This window comes from Mustela nivalis, assembly GCF_964662115.1.
Source record: "Mustela nivalis genome assembly, chromosome: 2".
In the NCBI taxonomy this organism is placed as follows: Eukaryota; Metazoa; Chordata; class Mammalia; order Carnivora; family Mustelidae; genus Mustela; species Mustela nivalis.
Genome location: NC_139021.1, coordinates 11,119,780 through 11,139,227, shown reverse-complemented (window position 1 = coordinate 11,139,227; position 19,448 = coordinate 11,119,780). Strand labels below are relative to the sequence as shown.

Genomic DNA, 19,448 nt, shown 5'->3' with positions numbered 1-19,448 from the left:
TTGCCCCATTAACACACACTGTGCGTGACACAGGACATCTTGCCTGCATACAGCGTTCCTCCCCTAAATGCCAATGAGACAACTGACAAATGACCTATCACCCCACATGTGAATTTAAGGAGCAAAAAACACAATTTTTGACTGTTGAAGCCACCAACGTAGCCAGTACTGAGTCCACAAACGCCAGGAAGGGTGGTACGCTCAACCGAAATCCTCAGACCAAGGCCCCAGAAGGCTCAGGAATCAACAAAGTAATACTAGAATCCCGGGTTTGTATAACTCCCCAAAATTTCAAACCATTTTCTCAACATTTATATACTAATTTATAGGTATATTGATCAAAGAAGGTGTAATCTGGCATTTTGGCAGACTAAAATCAAAGTAAGACTGAGTGACTTGCCCTGGGCTACATCACTGTGTACAGCTGAGGAAACGCTTTCATATTGTTTAAGGACAGGAAAGAAAAAAACAAAGAAAGCATGGATTTATTGAGTCCTTACTGTTGATTCCTCCCAGGCTCAGGATAAAAACGTAGGTCTGTACCACGACCCCGAATACTGCTTCCAGGCTCCTTCTCATCAGCTCCTGCCACCCGGCCTGTAGCTCCCTCTGCTGGGAGGTGATGAGCCCAGGCCTCCGGTGGTTCACACCCCCCACCCCCAAACCCTACAGATGCAGTTCTCTTCCTCCTCCCTCCCTTCAGGTCTCTCAAAATCAGCACCTCCTCAGAGACTACTTTCCTGGCCTAACCACCCTCCAGCGACTTCCTATTCCCTTTACACCCGCTCTACTGTCTTCCTGGCTCTTACCTCCTTCTCTTTCTTCACGCTAAGGGCACACACTTTTCTGTTCACTAAAATGCGCCTGCCATACAGCAGGCACTCAATAAGTGTTTTATGAAATGAATGAACGCATTTCAGTTGCCGTACATACACCACCTGACTGATGTACCAGCACCTGTGAGGGAAGTCACTTTAGTTTCTTATCCTAAGTGAGGTGACGGAGAGGCACAGAGAGATTTACTAATTTTCCTAAAATCTCCCAGTAAGGAGATGACAGAGCCTGGAGCAAAACCTAGGTGTGAGGGGACCAAAGCCCGAGTCCTCCTCCTGCTTGAACCATGCGGCGCGGACTCAGGAAGCCGCTGGAAGCCCTAGCACAGGACAGAACATCTCCTTCTGAGAAGAGCAAGGGTTAGAAACAGAGAGCCGGCTGGGGTGCGCAAGATTCACTTCCTCTTTCACGTCTTCTCAAGTCATTTGATTTTCCCCCAGTTACTTTTGTAACTGATGAGAAATTTTAGAAGCCTATTTGAAATACTTTTTTGCTTATTTATTTGGCTCAACAGTAAGCCTCTACAACATTCCAAGCACATACGGAAAGCACTTGGTGCCCTCAAGCAGCTATGGGAAACAGACGGAGGCAGGGACCTAGAATGTGCGCGGTCTGACCGGGGAGTGTCCCACAGATGCAGCCTCAGCCCTGGCGAGGGCATGGATGCGGAGTCTGAACAAGGCAGAGGGGTGGGAACAGCCGGGAGGAGCAGGCGCAGGCCCCTGGGGGGTAAGAGGAGAGCAGGGCAGCAGTGATGCCCATGGGGAAGTTGTGTGTGTGGAGGGGGAAGTGCCTGTCGTGCTCAGGAGCTCACATCTCCGCCCCAGTGGCTCAGGCAGTCCAGTCAAGGGTCCATCCAAGCAGTGAACTCCTATACGTGCATTCAGGGGTGTGTCTGGGGGAGGCGACTGAGACTGCAAGACTGGTGGGCAATGATGGGGGCCTGCATCAAAGCTACAGCCATGGTACTGGGGGCCGGGGACTCAAGTACCTGCCCAAAATGTGAGACTTTCAATCAATGACTACCAAAGTGACCTCTCTATAGCGTGTGCACCACTCAGTCCAGGAGCTGGACGGTGAGCAGGAGGGAGGCTGCACTGCACCTGCGGGTCTTTCAATAGCGGCAGGTGCTTCTATTCAAACACAGGTCTGACAGGCTTCAAAAGTGAAGATCTTGGGGATCTGTTCCCTGAAACTCTGAGGCTTGTCCCCTTACAGATTTCACTCTTCATTACAAGAATGATTATTAACTGAGGAAACAGTACGGGACACAGCCAAAGAAGAAACTGAACACTACCTGTTAATCTCACTTTTATACCCAGACACCACTGTTTAAAAAGATCGGTGTGTATATGTGTGTGTGTGTTTGTGTTTGTGTGTGAGAGAGAGAGAAGGGTGGGGAGAGAGATGTTTGTTTTAAAAAATCATGGGTGGGTTCAAGTTGTGTATGTTGTTTTGCAGATTGCTCCCCCACAATTAACAACATACACAGATGTGATTTTACACACACACACACACACACACACACACACACGGCAAGATCACCCTCGAGTTTTTCATTTTTGAAGATGTTCCCACTAGGGAAGCTCTGGACACGTTCCATGAGCAGAAGTGATGAAGATATTATCCCTCTGACATAAGGCTCTGCCCGCCACTCAAAATAGAAAATGCTGTTCAGCCAGGAAAATCATCAGACATGGAAGGAGAAACGCATGTAGAAATGCAGTGAGTCAACTCTCATTAACATCTCTGTGTCTCCGGGAAGAAAACAAACACCACACATTTGTCCTCAAACAGCTTCGTGTGTACCACGGTGAAATGTTTTTGCTGGAAGTGTGAAGCCGTTAGCGCAGGCATATTTCCCTGTTAGCAGGAAACAGCTGCTACTGGAATTAGTATCCAGGAATGAAATTATTTCCCTCCATCCTCCTATTGAATTGCTCTGCTTCACAAACAAGAAGTGAACATCATTAATTACTTGGGGGCTAAGTCTGACCCCGCCTGGCTGAGGCTGTTGTGTGGAAAGAAATAAAAATAATACATTCCCTTCACTTTCTATGCTAACACTTGGTAACAGGGCTGTTCTGATCATTACGGTCATTTCAAACTTTTTCTTCAGTAAGTATTTAGTTGGACACCTACTCTGCCCTACAGGGACACCTCTATTTGGCATGCAGTTGATAACCACAATAGCCCTCTGGCTAGGTGTTAGGTCCGTACTGAATACCTACTACCACAGAGAGATCTTTTCTCTACAATTTTAGTACATTACAACTACCGCTTTTTGGAAAGTATTTTGGTTTATTTGGGCACCTCATGAACTGCTAGGTGCTTTAGTAAATTTTATTATGTAATTCTTGCAATAACCCCAATAGCTAGGAACTGTTGTGTACCTACTTCATAGATGAGGAAACCGAGGGTCAGGAAGGTGGGAGTAAATTGACCAGTGTTTTAGAGAAAGAAAAAAAGCTAAGCTGAGATGTGAACAAATTCCTTCCCAGAGCTTTTCCAATTTGTCAAACTGTTCCTTTGCCAAGGCAAGCCCTTGGCACATTTGCATAACAAGTAAAAACATCCTTCCGTCTTTTCCTTTTTTTTTTTTTTTTTTTGTTCTTCCTACCCTGGAATGGCCGGTTAGCTCTCTTATTTCCCTCCAAATCACTTAATACTTCTATTGAGAAATCCCACCCATTCTGGATGTGCTCCCAATTCCAGAATTACTCTTGTGGCTATAATGAAGGCTCTCCTCTTCTTTAGTGGTCCTTCAGAGAGCTTAGGGGAGGAAGTAATCATTTAACTAGTAATTACTGAAGTAATTCATTCTAGAGTGTGCATGACTATGGAATCCCTTAACCCTCCCAACCATTTACCCCACAGTCCTCATTTCCAGTTGGTAGAATGTATGTGTGAGAAAGATATATCTGAATATCAAGTATTCTTTTTTCCCTCCCCAAAGATTTTATTTATTTATTTCTTTGAGAGAGAGAACAAGCCGGGAGAGGGACAGACGGAGAGGAAGAAGCAGACTCCCCACTGAGCAGGGAGCCCAACGTGGGGCTGGATCTCTGGATTCATGACCTGAGCCAAAGGCAGAAGCTTAACTGCTTAGCCAGCTGAACCACCCAGGCACACCCCCCGCCACGGGATATACAGATATCCTTGAAAATCTGTAAGGAAAAGCGTAAGGAACTCATCACTTCAGAGAGTATTTGCTACAGTGTAAATAGAAAAAAAAAAAAAAAAAAAGAGTTTACCAGGGCTTCTGGTAAGAAGTGGGGCTGATGTTATTGTTACTACAACTGATGAACATTCTGGACATTACTCCATATACTAATTTCTATGAGTGTCTCCTACTTGCCAGATAGGGAGTATGGGCCAGCATAAAACTTTAATTTTTTATATTTTTATTAGTTTTCAAAGATTTTACTTATTATGGGGGGGGGAAGGGCAGAGGGAGAGGGAGAATCTCAAACACACTCCCCACTAAGCATGGAACCTGACTTGAGGCTCCACCTCACAACCCTGAGATCACAACCTGAGCTGAAATCAAGCTGGGTGTTCAACTGACTGAGCCACCCAGGCACACCATGGGAAGCACAAGAACTTTGCAACTCTTATTTCCTATGTAGCCGTAGTAACCACTGTAATCCATGCCTTGCTAACCAACCAGAGCTCATAAACCAAAAACCTTTTAAAATAATTCTACAAAATATAGTGACCTGGTGATAAAATATCTGATCTATTAAGCTATATTTTTAAAAAAGTATTCCCACTACTTTTTATAAAAAACAAACAAACAACAATAGGCAGTGAGGAGCTGAGGCAAACATTTAGAACAGATTTCTACTGCCCTGCATACAAACGGCTGGCAATTAAAATGACGGCAGTATCAGCGTCTTGACAATTAGCAGAACTCGTGCCAGCTACTGTTTCTGTTTTCATGTATATTTACATCTTTAATCTGCACCAGGACCCTAAAGTAAGTACCACTTACTATCACCCCCACTAGACAGATAGCTAAACCAAGGCACAGAAAGGTGAAGTAGCTTTGCCTTAAGGTCATGGCTAACAGAATGTGAGGGAACGGTAAAACATTTGTAAGGACTCTCTTATTTCTTATCTTGGGGAGGGCAGGGTGGGGGGTAACATGTAAACTGACTAATTTCAGACCATAGGCCCTTTTAGACCTCCAAAGGGTCTCACTGTCTGAATCTGCGGGCCGTGAACCGATGAGACTGTACCTCACTTCTCTGCTGGAATTCCAATCACACTGGAAGCACAGAGGATGACCCCCTTCCAAGGGTAGCTGCTGTTAACTCCATTTAAAGGGACAAAAACTTGGAAGTCCACTAACCACCCGGTGCTGGAGCCAGATTTGAACCCAAGAAGTTGAACTCCAGAGCCTGAACTCTCTGCCAGCAGACACTGTTCACTATCACAGCAAAGCAGCATCATTTTCCTTCTTTGTGATGAGAAGACTCAAACTCAGGAGGCTGAAGCTACTCACTTGTGGCTGTTAGCGGACGGCTGGGCCGAGACCCAAAGCCAGGTCAGATTGTCTCCAGAAGTACAGAGTGTTCCTCCGTTCGACCATTTAGCTCATCATATGAATAAATTGCCTTTGTAAATTAACAAAATATTGCATTGCTCCAGACAAATGGGCAGGAGCCTCAGTTCCCCAGAGTGAGGCTTCATGAAAGCCAGGTACTTATTTTTTATTTCAGAGAGTGTGCACAGGAGCAGGGAGTGGGGGTAGAGGTGTGCAGAGGGAGAGAATCCCAAGCAGGCTCCATGCTCAGTGCGGAGAAAAGATGGGGCTTGATCTCAGGATTATGAGATCACAACCTGAACCAAAATGAAGCGTCAGATGCTTAACCGACTGAGCCCCTGGGCACCGCTTGAAAGCCAGGTATTAGGGGCAGTCTGTCATCCTGGCCTCCAAGACCAGCGAGCACCAGGCCTTTGATTCCTTCTGGTGAATGCTCAAGGTACAAAGGTGCTGATGCTGCCTAGGGTTTGAGGACCTCCCAAGTAAATCTGCTTCATGTTGTGAGGAGTTGGGAGGGAGCTCTTCTGAGGACCTGGCTTCGTAGATGAAGACGACCGGGTGACACTGAACTCAAAATGTAAAGGAGGCTACGATCCCAGCGCCAGTCTGCAGCTTGTGAGGGCTGAGCCTACACAGGCAGCCCTTGGAGTCATTCTCTGTGCTTGCAGTGTGACTGGAATTCCAGCAGAGAAGTGAGTGGGGTACAATCTCATTGGTTTACGGCCCACAGCGGGAAAACCTACCTAAAGTACCTAGCATGCAGTAGATGCTCAATAAATGTTAGTTACTGTATCTGTGCTTACTAATGATTTCCACGATATTTCTTCTACTGGTGTCCACGTGGCTGATACATAAACTCCTACTGTCACCAACTTCTCTCTAGGGTAAAGCAGCACTTCCTGTTAAAATGAGAGCCTTTCCGGGAGAGATACCCATTAAAATTACTCAGGTTCAAACAGCAAATCCTATCTGACAGGAAGGTCTCGCTGGGTGAACTGGGGAAGCCACCCACACTGGCTTCTCCTGGGTTCCCTGAACGTGCTTTCTGGGCTCAGGAGTGGGGACTCCTGTCTTCCCACTACTGGCACTGCTCCTCCCTAGCTTTACTGCGACCTGCTCACGGAAGCCTTCCCTGACCACACGAAGGCAGCTGCCTTCCTTTTCTACCCCACCATCCCACTGACTTCTCTTCGATCACGTAGTCCCGGGTCACTCCAAGCTCCAAGAGTGCGGGACTGCTAATTCCTCCTTGCTTCTCTAGCACCTGGCCCAGGGGCTGCTTGGAATTAATGAAATATTTAATGAGCACATTATACCCATTTTGCACTGGAGAAAACTGAGGCTCCAAAGGCTTGTGTAATGCATCCAAAGTTCTACAGCTTGTTCAGGGATTTGAGCCCAGGACTGATGGGCTCCCAAGTGTGTCCTCTGACCATTCAGTGTTGCTTCTAATCTCTTGGAGAAAAGAAAATACTCTCTTGCAATGACAGTGGTGGCAAAGACATGGAATTGGGTGGAATCCCGCATAGCCTCAGAACACCGTAAAGGCCAATCACAGAAACCTCTTGTTAAGCCCACAGCAAGGAAGGGGGCACTTCCCTGTGCGGGCTGACTTGTACATCTGCAGGCATTTGAAAATTTAAGATTTAAAGAAATCAATCTTCAGATCCAAAGACAAATTCACGGACACATGTAGTATCTTTACAATCAGGACTCCCTGATTCCCCTTCCAGGAAACCCTTTCAGACTTCGTTACTGGAAGACCCTATGGTGATTCAGTGACAAGATAAGGGGGGTCTTTCTCCAAGGAACTGGGTGAACTGGGGAGGACTGTGGGCCATGGGCGGGGAACAGAGAGAGCCCAGGGAACTGTGAAGACAAAGAACATGCAAACAGAGCGGGCCTGAGGGGACTCCAGGCAGACACAGAGCAACCCAAGTAGGGGGTTAGAGCTGCTTCCAGAACACCTGGGACTCAGGCTGTGGAGACCTGCCCTTTCTGTTGATTTTACTGCATAGTTCGTGACTAGGACCCTCGGCTAGGATAAAGAAGGATGTGGTGACAATCAGACTTCACACGGTTGAGTTACAAATGAGGTCCACAAGCCAGCTCACACACTTTGCAAATATCCTTGCAATTTGCTGTAGACGTCTACCCATCTTTACATAAGAACCCGCCCCCTGGTCCCTCTGGTTTGTTACACTGGCTAATGAGGGATGGACTCAGTGGTTCTTCAACCAGGAAGCAATCTTGGGCTTCATCTCTAGACCAATGAAGCTAGAGCCTTTGGGGGTGGAACCTGATAGCTCTTCTGTGCTCTTGGGACGGAGAATCACTGGGTTCCTTTAGCCAACTGCAGCCTCTTCCAAATTCATTCTGATACAAGTCATAGCTATTTACATCTGAAATAAACTCCACATGGTTGCAGCTAATTTATCTTCTTGGGATTCAAATACAGTAAAAATTCCTGTTCAACATATTGCATTATAAATAACCTGTAAGACATAACCAGATATATTTCTAAACGTACATTTCATGGAACTTGGATTTGGGAAGTCCTCTAATATAGTGTTTGATATCTTTGGTTCTGCATCTGCAATGTGGCAGGAGCCCACAGAAATATTCCATGGTGACCCCCTGAGTTTCAGAAATGGTGGTGCTTATTTTATATGTCCATATAACATTGTCTGTTCTGGAACAACGGGGATTCTTCTGCAGGTGACCATGATCGTTAGGACCCAACACCAGTGCTGATGGGACCTGTGGCTGCATTTTGAACTTAATTTATAGAAGTCAGCTCTGGTCTGTAAAGAAAAGGGAAGAGTGAGGGTGCCCTGTCACAAGGACAGGGGGGTGAGGAACTGGCTGATCAGGTGACGAAAATGGCACCGCCTGAAGCTGATGGGGGGGACATAAAACAGAACTATCAGCCAAGTGGGAGAGAGAGCAACTCAAAGAAAGAATTACAGTAATAGTGGTTCAGGATGTTGGTATGTCTTTTTTTAATGGTTCTTGCTTAATTGGAACTTCTGCTATATCAACCATAAAGTAGTTATTAAGTTCCTCCTTGAATGCTTTCTTTTTTTTTTAGCACCTAGAAAATATAGATAGCAATAATTTTCAAAGAATGTGTTATTTAAGCCTGCAAAAGACTCTTCAAGCAGGGTAAGGAAACTGATACCATTTCCACCCACACTGGCTTCTCCTGGGTTCCCTGAACGTGCTTTCTGGGCTCAGGAGTGGGGACTCCTGTCTTCCCACTACTGGCACTGCTCCTCCCTAGCTTTACTGCGACCTGCTCACGGAAGCCTTCCCTGACCACACGAAGGCAGCTGCCTTCCTTTTCTACCCCACCATCCCACTGACTTCTCTTCGATCACGTAGTCCCGGGTCACTCCAAGCTCCAAGAGTGCGGGACTGCTAATTCCTCCTTGCTTCTCTAGCACCTGGCCCAGGGGCTGCTTGGAATTAATGAAATATTTAATGAGCACATTATACCCATTTTGCACTGGAGAAAACTGAGGCTCCAAAGGCTTGTGTAATGCATCCAAAGTTCTACAGCTTGTTCAGGGATTTGAGCCCAGGACTGATGGGCTCCCAAGTGTGTCCTCTGACCATTCAGTGTTGCTTCTAATCTCTTGGAGAAAAGAAAATACTCTCTTGCAATGACAGTGGTGGCAAAGACATGGAATTGGGTGGAATCCCGCATAGCCTCAGAACACCGTAAAGGCCAATCACAGAAACCTCTTGTTAAGCCCACAGCAAGGAAGGGGGCACTTCCCTGTGCGGGCTGACTTGTACATCTGCAGGCATTTGAAAATTTAAGATTTAAAGAAATCAATCTTCAGATCCAAAGACAAATTCACGGACACATGTAGTATCTTTACAATCAGGACTCCCTGATTCCCCTTCCAGGAAACCCTTTCAGACTTCGTTACTGGAAGACCCTATGGTGATTCAGTGACAAGATAAGGGGGGTCTTTCTCCAAGGAACTATTATTCAAGAAAATTTCAAAGATCTAACAACAAGTTGGCATCTGAGGAGAGGCCTATCCATACACTAGAAAGAGCAGAGGCTTCAGGGTTTGAAAACTGGTCCAGCTGTTTACAAACTGCATAACCCTAGGGATGCGATTTAATCTCCCTGACCCCTTCTTTTCTATACAAAGCAGTTTCACTCAAAAGTATTCATTGAACACTAACTATATGTCAGGCAGTGTGCTAGGTACTGGAGATCAAAGGTAGGCAGTTCCCACCTCCTGAGAACTTGCAGACTAGTGCAAAATGAAGACAGTAACACCTGTCTTGTAGGGCCAGCTTGGCACACAGAGCACTGGGCACGCTCGAAGTGATCTGTGAATGGCAGTCATCTTTCTTTTCAACCTGTTATCTGAACTGTTATGTGACACTGACGTTAACAAATTCAGCAAGTGAGGGTTTTTGAGAAACAAAACTTCTACTGTTGACATTAATTTTTCAGGATGTTATAATAAAGTAATACTCCAACTATAATTCTTATATATTCTTTGGGAATTTTATTATCTTTATTATATACTATAATGCTGAAGGCAAAATGGGAAAGCAAACAATTCTACAGACATTTATTTATGATAGCTTAGTGGCTTGATATAAACTACTTTATCTTAAAGCTTTGAGGCTGGCTGAAATGTTTGCTAGAGCTTTCTTAGAATTGGTATTTTGAAATTAAAGCATTTTATACCTTGCTCAGAACACACTAGATGGCCCATAAATGGAAGCCACTATCGGTATTACCATAATAGTGAATTCAGAGATTCTCACTGAATCTGAACTCCATAGTGATGTATTACTTTAAACAGTAAATAATAATAAAAAAAAGTGCATCTCTCATCCGACACACGAAAAGCAATGAATTTGTAGATGAACTCCTGTAGGGCTGGCTGCCTACCTTGCAGGTGTGCAGAGAAATGCATTTCTTCCTAAAACAGTAAGCTGGGAGATGACTGGCCCGAACAGGTCAGTCACAAATGGTAACTCCAACAGACCATCAATCCAAATGCACGCGCGACCCTCTCCCGAGTCACTCTGACAGGTGACACTGACTGGGGCCCTTCAAGCGGGATGAAGTCCACGTGGTAAGGGGTCCCAAACAAAGGCCCTAAGTTTTGTGAAAACAAAGGTTCTTTGTCCACTTTTCCAAAGATGACTCAACCCCATGTTCTCCCAGGAAACTGCTGGCCTTGATTTTCAACTAGATTCCGAGTAATCAATAGTGTCTGCGAAGTCAGGAAAAGTGGCTGTTGAGACCTTTGTGTGCGAGCAGGGATGAGACTACAAGTGATAGAACTGGCAGCAAAAAGTGTGTCCCAAAGCCAGTGACAAGTGGGGAACAGAATAACACAAATCAGCGGGAGAGAATCTGAAGCGAGGTGGAGGAGCCCATTTACCCCCCAGTTGCTCTGGGGGCAGGAGAGGCGGACCCACGATTTCCAGTATTTGCAGCAGCAGAGCCTCCTACTGACGGATTTCAGTCTTGCCAGGATATCCAATGAGGTCATGCTAACAGCCATGACTTACTAACAGGATGCCCACACACGGCCCATTATCTCACTTAATCCCATCATTTTTAGGAGTTAAATACTTTTCTCAAGGTCACCTAATAAATGACAAGAGCAGGATTCAGACTCAAATCTGACAGATGCCACAGTCCTTTCTCACGGCCACTGAACAATGTAGCTGCTGTGATCTTTGTTGCTGATTACAGCCTTAATAAAACACTGACCCAGCTGGCTAGGCCACAGCCATGTGTATGACAGGAGGGAAAAAGGGAAGGTGGGAGAGAACTCATTTTTCATTTTTAGCAATGATCACCACTGACTCAACTCCCTCAACTCCACGATGCTCTGCCATGCACTGCCTCCCCCTGCAGGTTAAGAAAGGCAAGTAGATGGGACATGACAAGGTCAGAACTTGTCGAATGCTTACTGAGGATGGTCATAGCCAGACGAATCTCAGGAAAGAAGAGAGTAAAGAGAGGGTACATGTAGCAAATTCTTAACTAAGAACTCCTGATCGACATAAAGGCAAATGGTCAGAAGTTTTCACTGTAGTATATTTAACCTGAAGAATTTTCCCAGGGGTGGAAGAGCTTCCCTGGGTCTTTCCTGGTTTTAATCTCTGCTCACATATTAGATCCAACGCAGAGTCACACCGCACAGACCCCGCTCAGCTAATGAAGTCAGACAACAAGCAGACGTGAACTTGGCTCAGGAAAGTCGGGTGAAGAACTGGCACACTCGGGGCCAGGCAACTGCCGACTGCGTGCTCCAGCTGAACCACGCAGAGCAGCGGCTCTGACGGCTCCCGTGACACCGGACACTTGAGGAATGCTGTTCTAGCTGCTGCCGGCTTCATGGCCTGACCACCACCCTGGATGACTCTGGAACTTGCCCAAGGACAGGGCCATCTTGCAGCTCCTCTGAAGAGTCAGGATACTGACCCTAAAAAGGCCCAGGCGCCACTGGGTTTTATCACAAAATGTAGGGCTGTCAGTGTTGTACTGTCCTTATGAACGAATCACCTCAGAATTCACACCCCACTTCAGGCCACCAAAGAATTCTAGCCTGCACATGCAGGTAACATGCTTCTCCCACACACGGGCTCCTCAGCCCTCCTGGTTCAGGGTTAACTATGTCTGCGATGGCCCAAGCTGGGATCCCACACTGGGGAGGGTTGCAGGTGAAGGGGAATTAATGTCCTGCAATGTGGGGGAGTGTGTAAGAGCAGAGTTCCTACCGATACCAGATTCCCAGCTGTGTCATTTATTAGCTGTGTAGCCGGTAAGTGAACTACTCTGAGCTCCAGGTCCTTCATCTGAAAAGTGGAGGTGACGTCACCTAACTTAAGTTGCTGTGGAGATTAAATGTTACAATGCATTAAGATGCTGGTGAATGCCTGTCACATGGTGAGCATTCAACAGTGTTAGCCACCATGATGGTGCTGGTGAGGATGATGACGGTGGTAGTTGTGATGACGGAGGGTGGTGGTGAGCACGGTGGTGGTGAAGACGGTGCTGGTGGTGATGCTGATGGTGGTGATGGTGGTGAGGAGAATGCTTTGGCAAGGCAGATGGAATCTTCACTCTCACAGAGAGAAAGAGGTCTAGAAATGGAGACTGTTCCATTGTCTATCAAGTAGGAGCCACAGAAGCTACCCAAAACAGGTTGTGGTAATGTGCTCAGAACAATGAATGGCCCACTCATGGAGAACACTCAATAAATGCTATCTACTCCCATCAGTGTTTCTGATCTTAGATCATGTGACTGGAATTCTTCTGATACAGCTCCCCAAGTATCTGAATCACTAACATAATGAGCAGAGTAGGTCCTGCTTGGCCAGCAAACACTGACCATTACGCACTCATGCAGGCTATAAGACTGGAATTCCAGCACTCACCAGGTGTGATGTGGGCACATTACTCCCCTCTCCCAGTAGCAACATCCATCCCCTGGGTTGTGGCAACAATTACACATGGTAATACACCAAAGGCACAGGAAGTGCTTAGTGGTAACTAAGATTCTTGTGACCGTTAGAACCATTTCATAAGGTAACTGTGTTTGGAATTAAATATGAGCAGGTCAAAGTTATCTCACTTTTCAAGTAACGGTGATGTCTAGTCCAGCACCTGGAGTAGAGTGGAGGCTTCATGAAACACTGCTAAATAAACAAGTAATTAGTAGACAGCCTCAGTGATAGTTACTAACTGATCTAAGTCGGCCTACAGGATTTCCAGTTATCAGATGGGTGACTTGTCACAAATAGGACAAGAGTTACAAAATCTCACCTGGGCTTAGGGAAGCTGAGGACCTCTAAGGAATCATCCCAGGGGTTCTGCAGGGGACAAGGGACAGAGATAATTTAATTGCTCAAGTTCCATAAAGTTCAATAATTGTTAAGAGGCATGGAATCTTCCAGCAGGATGATCCTGGCCACAGGTGTGTACTGGCTACCATGTATGTGTCAAGGTCTTTGGAGGGGGGCCAGTACAAGGAAAGAAAGATGAACAGGACCTGGTAAATGCTCCTGGAGAGCATTTGATCTAATAGGATGACAGGGTTCTGCTGCGAGAGAGGCAGAATGGAAGGGGCCTATGGAGATAGGTCAAACCCAAGTATGAATTTCCAACTCTGCCCACTACTAGCCAAGTCATTGTGCTTCTCTGAACTTTAGTTTCTTGCTCTGCAAAATGAAGGTCATATTATCACATGGGTTATAGAAGGGATTAAGTGAAATAGATTTTATGAAGCGTCTGGTGGGAAGAAGTGCTTATTAAGGAGTCCTTGCTCAACAAGGGAGATCGAATCTCAACTGTGAATCACGAAAACCTGCCAGTGTAATAAATGCTCAGCCTTCATTTTTACCATCCTGTTAGTAATTAACTGCTTATCATAAACCCAAAGACATCACTTGGCGCAGGATACTGAAATTTATCAAGCTTCTTTCCAAGCTGGGATTGCTGGGTTTAACTGTGTGCCCCCTTTGTTAAGACTCTCGGCACACTGGGCTGTTTCCAGTCCCGCTTGATATATTTTCCATTCTAATCTTTGCATCTTTAAGAATAAAGAGTAATTTCTTGCTAGTGGTAAAAAGGGCAAAATAGTAATTACTTATTTTACAGTGCATGCCCTTGACTCTGACACCAAGACTGAACCTTTTCTGAAAGTATATGAATTATCCCAATAATGAGACTTTTAGTTGAAAACATAGAAATTCTGTCAGTAGCAATGCTAAATATGCAAGATATATATGCATATATAACTGCCAATAATCTGAAGAGAAAACAAAATATAAGTGTTAGTAGCTTATTCTGCTTTCCATTGAATTTCCTTTATTCCTAAAGAAAGGGGAGTCATAATTGAGGCAATTTTATTATCTGTTTTCTTTATATACATTTTTGCTCTTTAACATAATGATGGATTTTCTGAGTAATTTAAATAGTAACAAACAAAAAATACTGAACATGCTCTACACATATTTCATTTCCTAATCATTATTTCATACAAAGAACATCGTCTGTCATCTTTATAAGCAGAAAACTAGGTTTTTCAAAACCACCAGTAGTATTTCCAAAAGACAAGATTATGAAATGAAAGAACGAATCTCTGATTTGGTTTGCAAGAACAAGAGACATTCTGGTGAGCGGGGGTGCCTGGGTGGCTCAGTAGGTTAAAGCCTCTGCCTTCAGCTCAGATCGTGATCCCAGCGTCCTGGGATTGAGCCCCGCACTGGGCTCTCTGTTCAGCAGGAAGTCTGCTTCCCTTCCTCTCTCTGCCTACCTGTGATCTGTCTGTCAAATAAATAAATAAAATCTTAAAAAAAAAAAAAAAAAAGACATTCTGGAGGGCCAAAGAATGAGGTGGGGTACATCACAGGACAAGAAGAGACCAACTCCTTTTGTCAAGGAAAATTCCACACTTTCTGACCCAAATCCATACAGTACGCATACCTGGGGGGAATCCCAGCACTGGTTACATCACGTTTTTGCTTTCTAGTCCACAGGGACAAAAGGCCTACCAGGCACACCGTGGTAAATGGGCAGACACACTTACCGTGGCGTGGGAGATGGTCAGAATCCCATTCTTGACGGCGCACTTCCTCCTCTGCCACACCTTCCGGAGCCTGAAGGGCAAGTCAGACACAAGCTCATAGAGTAGCCGGCTCACTCGGTGACATGCAGTCATATCGTGTTACGTACGACAATCATTATAAAACAGTGACAGCAAAATGACCCCAAACCAAAAAAACCCACAAAACCCAGAACATCTTATTATCCCCGGTGGAAGGTAGTTCAGACTAGTAGGCATATACAGGACGCTCATTATGGCGCTGTTTTTGATAGTGAAGCGGGAAACAACAGAAATCCAATAGCAGGAGAATGAATAAATGCATTATAGTTAGTCATACTACAGAACGTTGCGCAGGAGTTTAAAAGAATCAAGTAGCTACGGATGTGCTGACATACCCTTCCAAGCATACTGCCGACTGAAAAAGCAAATAATTCAGGTATGATCTAGTAATGTTAAAAGGTACTCAAAGAATATCCCATATAAAATGGCATTCTAAATTTCCTATGGGGAATACATGCAGAGACATACAGAAGAGGGCTGGAAAGAAGCATGGTACACAGGCCTGGAACTGTGGCAGGGCTGGCACTGAAGAGTTTTTAACCATATTCGAGAATCTTCTACAAGAAAGCTGTAATTAATCTATTGCTTCTGTAATTAAAATTAAATCTAAAGAAATTAAGAAAGTAACTCAAGATGTCTGCCAGGCAAGGAGGGCTGGGGTGGGGCTGCCTCAGGATACAGAGAAAGAGCTCAGGGTCAGGGATCAACATGTTTGGTGCCTTGTACACCTCTCCTTTGGGAACTCATTTCAACTTGGAGGTGTTTCGGGTGACGCTCCAGGCACAGGCGAGCCTGGCAGATGTGCGCCTGTGTGGACAGGTACAAATGTACTGGTTCAGAGCACTGTGATGAAGAAACAGGTACAGGGCACGGTGCTTCTCTGGCCTAGGCAAAGGGTTCTTGGGCACTCGTCATGGAAACAAACATCAGAGGAGGGGGCTCTAGCTCCTCCTGGGCATTTAAATATCATTGTGTGTTTCCTTTCCCCTTAAATGAGTCCTTTAAGAAACCTGCCACAATACGAATTTAAAATCAACTCTGAACACAGATGATGTTGTCTCCTTGTGTACGTAATGACTAGCAACACCGTGAATTCTAACGTGTCCTTCACTGTGGGAAATCAGAATCTGATACCATCTGAGCAAAAGCCAAGTGAACACCCGGCGCTCACAATGCCAGTATCTTCAGGAGGTAATGCAGCACTACCGACTGATAAACCGCCCTCCAATTACAGCTACACCACGGACTGGGCAAACGGCTGATGAGAGGCGACACCTGTCCCATGACCACCCCTGCCTCTGGTTATTGTAACCAATGCTGGAGTAGTTTTGCATCCCATCTTAGCCTCACAAAAGCCCGCTGAGACAGGCGAGGCATTCCTGTACACAAAACCCCAAACCAACGTCGTCCTTCTCTATCACCATGTTTTAAAAGAGCCATCGACCAACCTAACAAATTAGTCAACCTTCAGAAAATGGCCCTGACTCAGTTTACTCATTTTATTTAGTAAAATGAGTTATACTCATTAGTCATTATTTAGTAAAATGAGTTTTACTCGTTAGTCATTAGTTGTTTTTTGGGTCATTAATTTTTTCACATGCGTATTAAGAAAACACAAAACTGAAAACAGAACTGTATTCTTTTGTATTAGTAATCAAGCCAAGGAAAGTAACGCAAAAGCATTAATGTTTTGGTGAGCAGAAACTGCTCATGTGGTGCCCTCAGGTGACCAGACAAAAGGAAGCAAAATCAAGGCAATCTCTTAACAGTCCCATCTCTATGAACACTCTGAGAGCTTTTATTCCAGCGATTTCTATGGAACGGCCTCCATGCCTGTGCCTTCCCTCTCCATACTGAAAGCTTTAAGGATGTTTGCCTGAAAAGCTCCTGAATGGAAGTACCAAGGACTTCAATTATCGTTCAGAAAGTGCCAGAGAGAACACCAAGTACACGATGCCCGAATCTCAGAATTCCAGAACAGGAACTGTATATTACAAGGCTGTAACTAAGCAAGTCCCAGCTCCAATGCTCGATTCCTTGGGCTTCAATCCCAGCACCAGTGCCCGCTAGCCACAGGACCCTGTTCATGGTACTGACTTCTTGGAGGCCTGCTTGCCTAAACCTGCACCGTGAAGACAATGCCCATCCTGTAGGACAATGCTGGGAAAATCTATGTGGAACAATTGCTCCTTTGCCTCTCCATGGATACCTCTGAGTTATAAAGCTTCAAAATTACTTCGAAAAAATTTGAAGTGTTTTTCAAATTGCATAATAATCCTTTAGAGGTATTCTAGAACTAGGGTCGGAAATTACCAAAGCAATTGGTCCTGAGAAGAAAATCATACAACACATCAGCAGTCAGAGTTAGCAAGTGAGTCTGTCTTCATGTGTAAGCAATTCAGTTCTTTCCTCTTCCACAGACCGCAATGACAGGCCAGCGTGGGTTATCATTATTCACCCTCTGCAGCCCGTGAAATTATGGGAGGCAGGCCCACTGGACTTCCAGCCTCCTTTGCAACAATGCTTTCCTTATCTCTTCCCAACAGATTGTGGGCAGGGTGAGGGTGAGGCCCACCTCTCATGGACCTTTTACCTTGCAGCATCTAGCAGACTGCCTGAAACACGATGGGGCTTAACGGATGTCTGCAGAGGGAGTGCACGAATGCAGAACAGACCAGAAGAGCGGAGTCAGGAGTGTGAGCGCGCGCCAGCTGATGCCCCGCGTCCTCCAAGGGCAATCAACAGCAGTCACGCCCCTTTGGAATACAAGAGGGAGATACCCTGGCATTACGTCATAAGACCCAGGTTAGAATTTGGGCTTTCTTACATCCTGGCTGTAGGATCTCTGTCAAATTACTTAATCTCTCTGGGTGACACCATCTACAGAAGGAGTCAGATGAGAGGCGTGACAGGTACCCGGATGCGTCTGGCAGGCACAAAGCAGGTGCAGGCACATCACGAGCTGATGCTCTCCTCAACACTTCGGGGTTTGAACCAAACGGTATCTCTGCAAAGACTCAGCTGACTTTTCTTGAAAGTTAGGTAGTCACCGCTTCACTTAGAAATAGTCAATTCTAAAGTCAAGAAAAGCCTTGTACCTTTAGGCGAGCAGTGTTAAAGCTACGGGATGAATAATTTATCTCCACTAGATAACCACGCCATTGGGGCTACAGTCTGGTCCCTGTGTCAGTTAGGAAGAGCCCAGTTTAAACTGTGATTCAGGTCACTGGTGCGTCTTTTCTTCTTTTACTTTCGCAAGACTTAATGGTCAATATTCACTGATTTTCTACAAACAGCCAGCTGTTGTGTTCTAAGCTGGGATGCTTTTCTTTTCCTACGCCCTTATCTATAAATCCTGGTGGTCCTACCAGCGTTTTCTAGACTCTAGACTCCCGTCCTTTCCCCTTTGTGGCTGTTCTCTTGATCCCTGTTCACCTCTGACCGGGCCTCCCACGTCTAGTCTTATGTCCTACACAGCTGCCCTCGACCAGCAGCCAGAGTCTTTCAAATGAGGCTGCTTACGGCATTCCTCTGCTTAAAACCCTTCAATGACTCCCATCTCCCTTCAGTGGTTTCCCAAACCCTCCTGGCTTGTGTCCTGTCCCCTCTCACCGGTCTCCTATGACCCTCAGCTCCACACTCAGTCCTAGTCATGCCTAACTCCTGTATCACAGAGGAAAGCCTATTCCTGGCCATCTCTACAGATCTCTGTAGAGATGATCCTCTCACTTCCTGCAAGTCTTTGCTCGAACATCTCCTCACTAACGTTTTCCCTGACCACCCTGCATGACTGCAAGGCCCACTTCCATACACCCTAAGCCCCTGCCTTGCTTTACCCTCCCCCAGAGCACTTGTTACCGTCTGATCTCCCACACAGCTCCTTCTTTACTGTCTGTCTCCCAACTCCGAGTGTAAGCCCTATGAGGCTAAGGACCTCCTTATCTTTCTTCTGCAATGCTATACTTCCCAGTATCTCTAACAGTGCTTGACATACACTGCAACTCCCAAAAGATATCCATGGGACGCATGAGTAGAATGATAAGCAAAACTGATCAGAAATTTAGGACTGTAATTTATATAAGTAATGGCTGCAATTTTAACAAACAAATAAAAAAACTCTACATCTTAAAGTCAACGGTGCCTAACCACAAGTAATCAGAAAAGCAGCTTTCTTTCAGAAAGGAGGAGAGTACGCAAAGTGAGTAATTAGGAGCCCTCTTGTGTACTAACTGTGAAACGGAATCACTGCTGAAGCAAGAGAAAGAAGCCGGTGTGGCCGGGCCAGGGGAGGAGATGCCACAAGACAACGCTGCAGACAGAGGGGGGCTCAGGCCCTGCGTGCACTTCGAGCATGGGAAGGGCCTGATGTGCTCTATGTTTTTTAAAGGCTACTCTGAGTG

General features: G+C 45.6%; 1 protein-coding gene across 2 annotated transcripts in view; it reads right to left on the bottom strand.

The window, feature by feature from the left end:
- ASAP1 (ArfGAP with SH3 domain, ankyrin repeat and PH domain 1) overlaps positions 1–19,448 on the bottom strand; it is a 351,004-nt gene that overhangs the window by 57,688 nt on the left and 273,868 nt on the right. For both annotated transcript variants that reach the window (XM_082719724.1, XM_082719725.1), the window contains exon 13: positions 14,971–15,040. In XM_082719724.1, the coding sequence (XP_082575850.1) occupies positions 14,971–15,040 (70 nt within the window). The remainder of the gene's footprint in view (positions 1–14,970; positions 15,041–19,448) is intronic.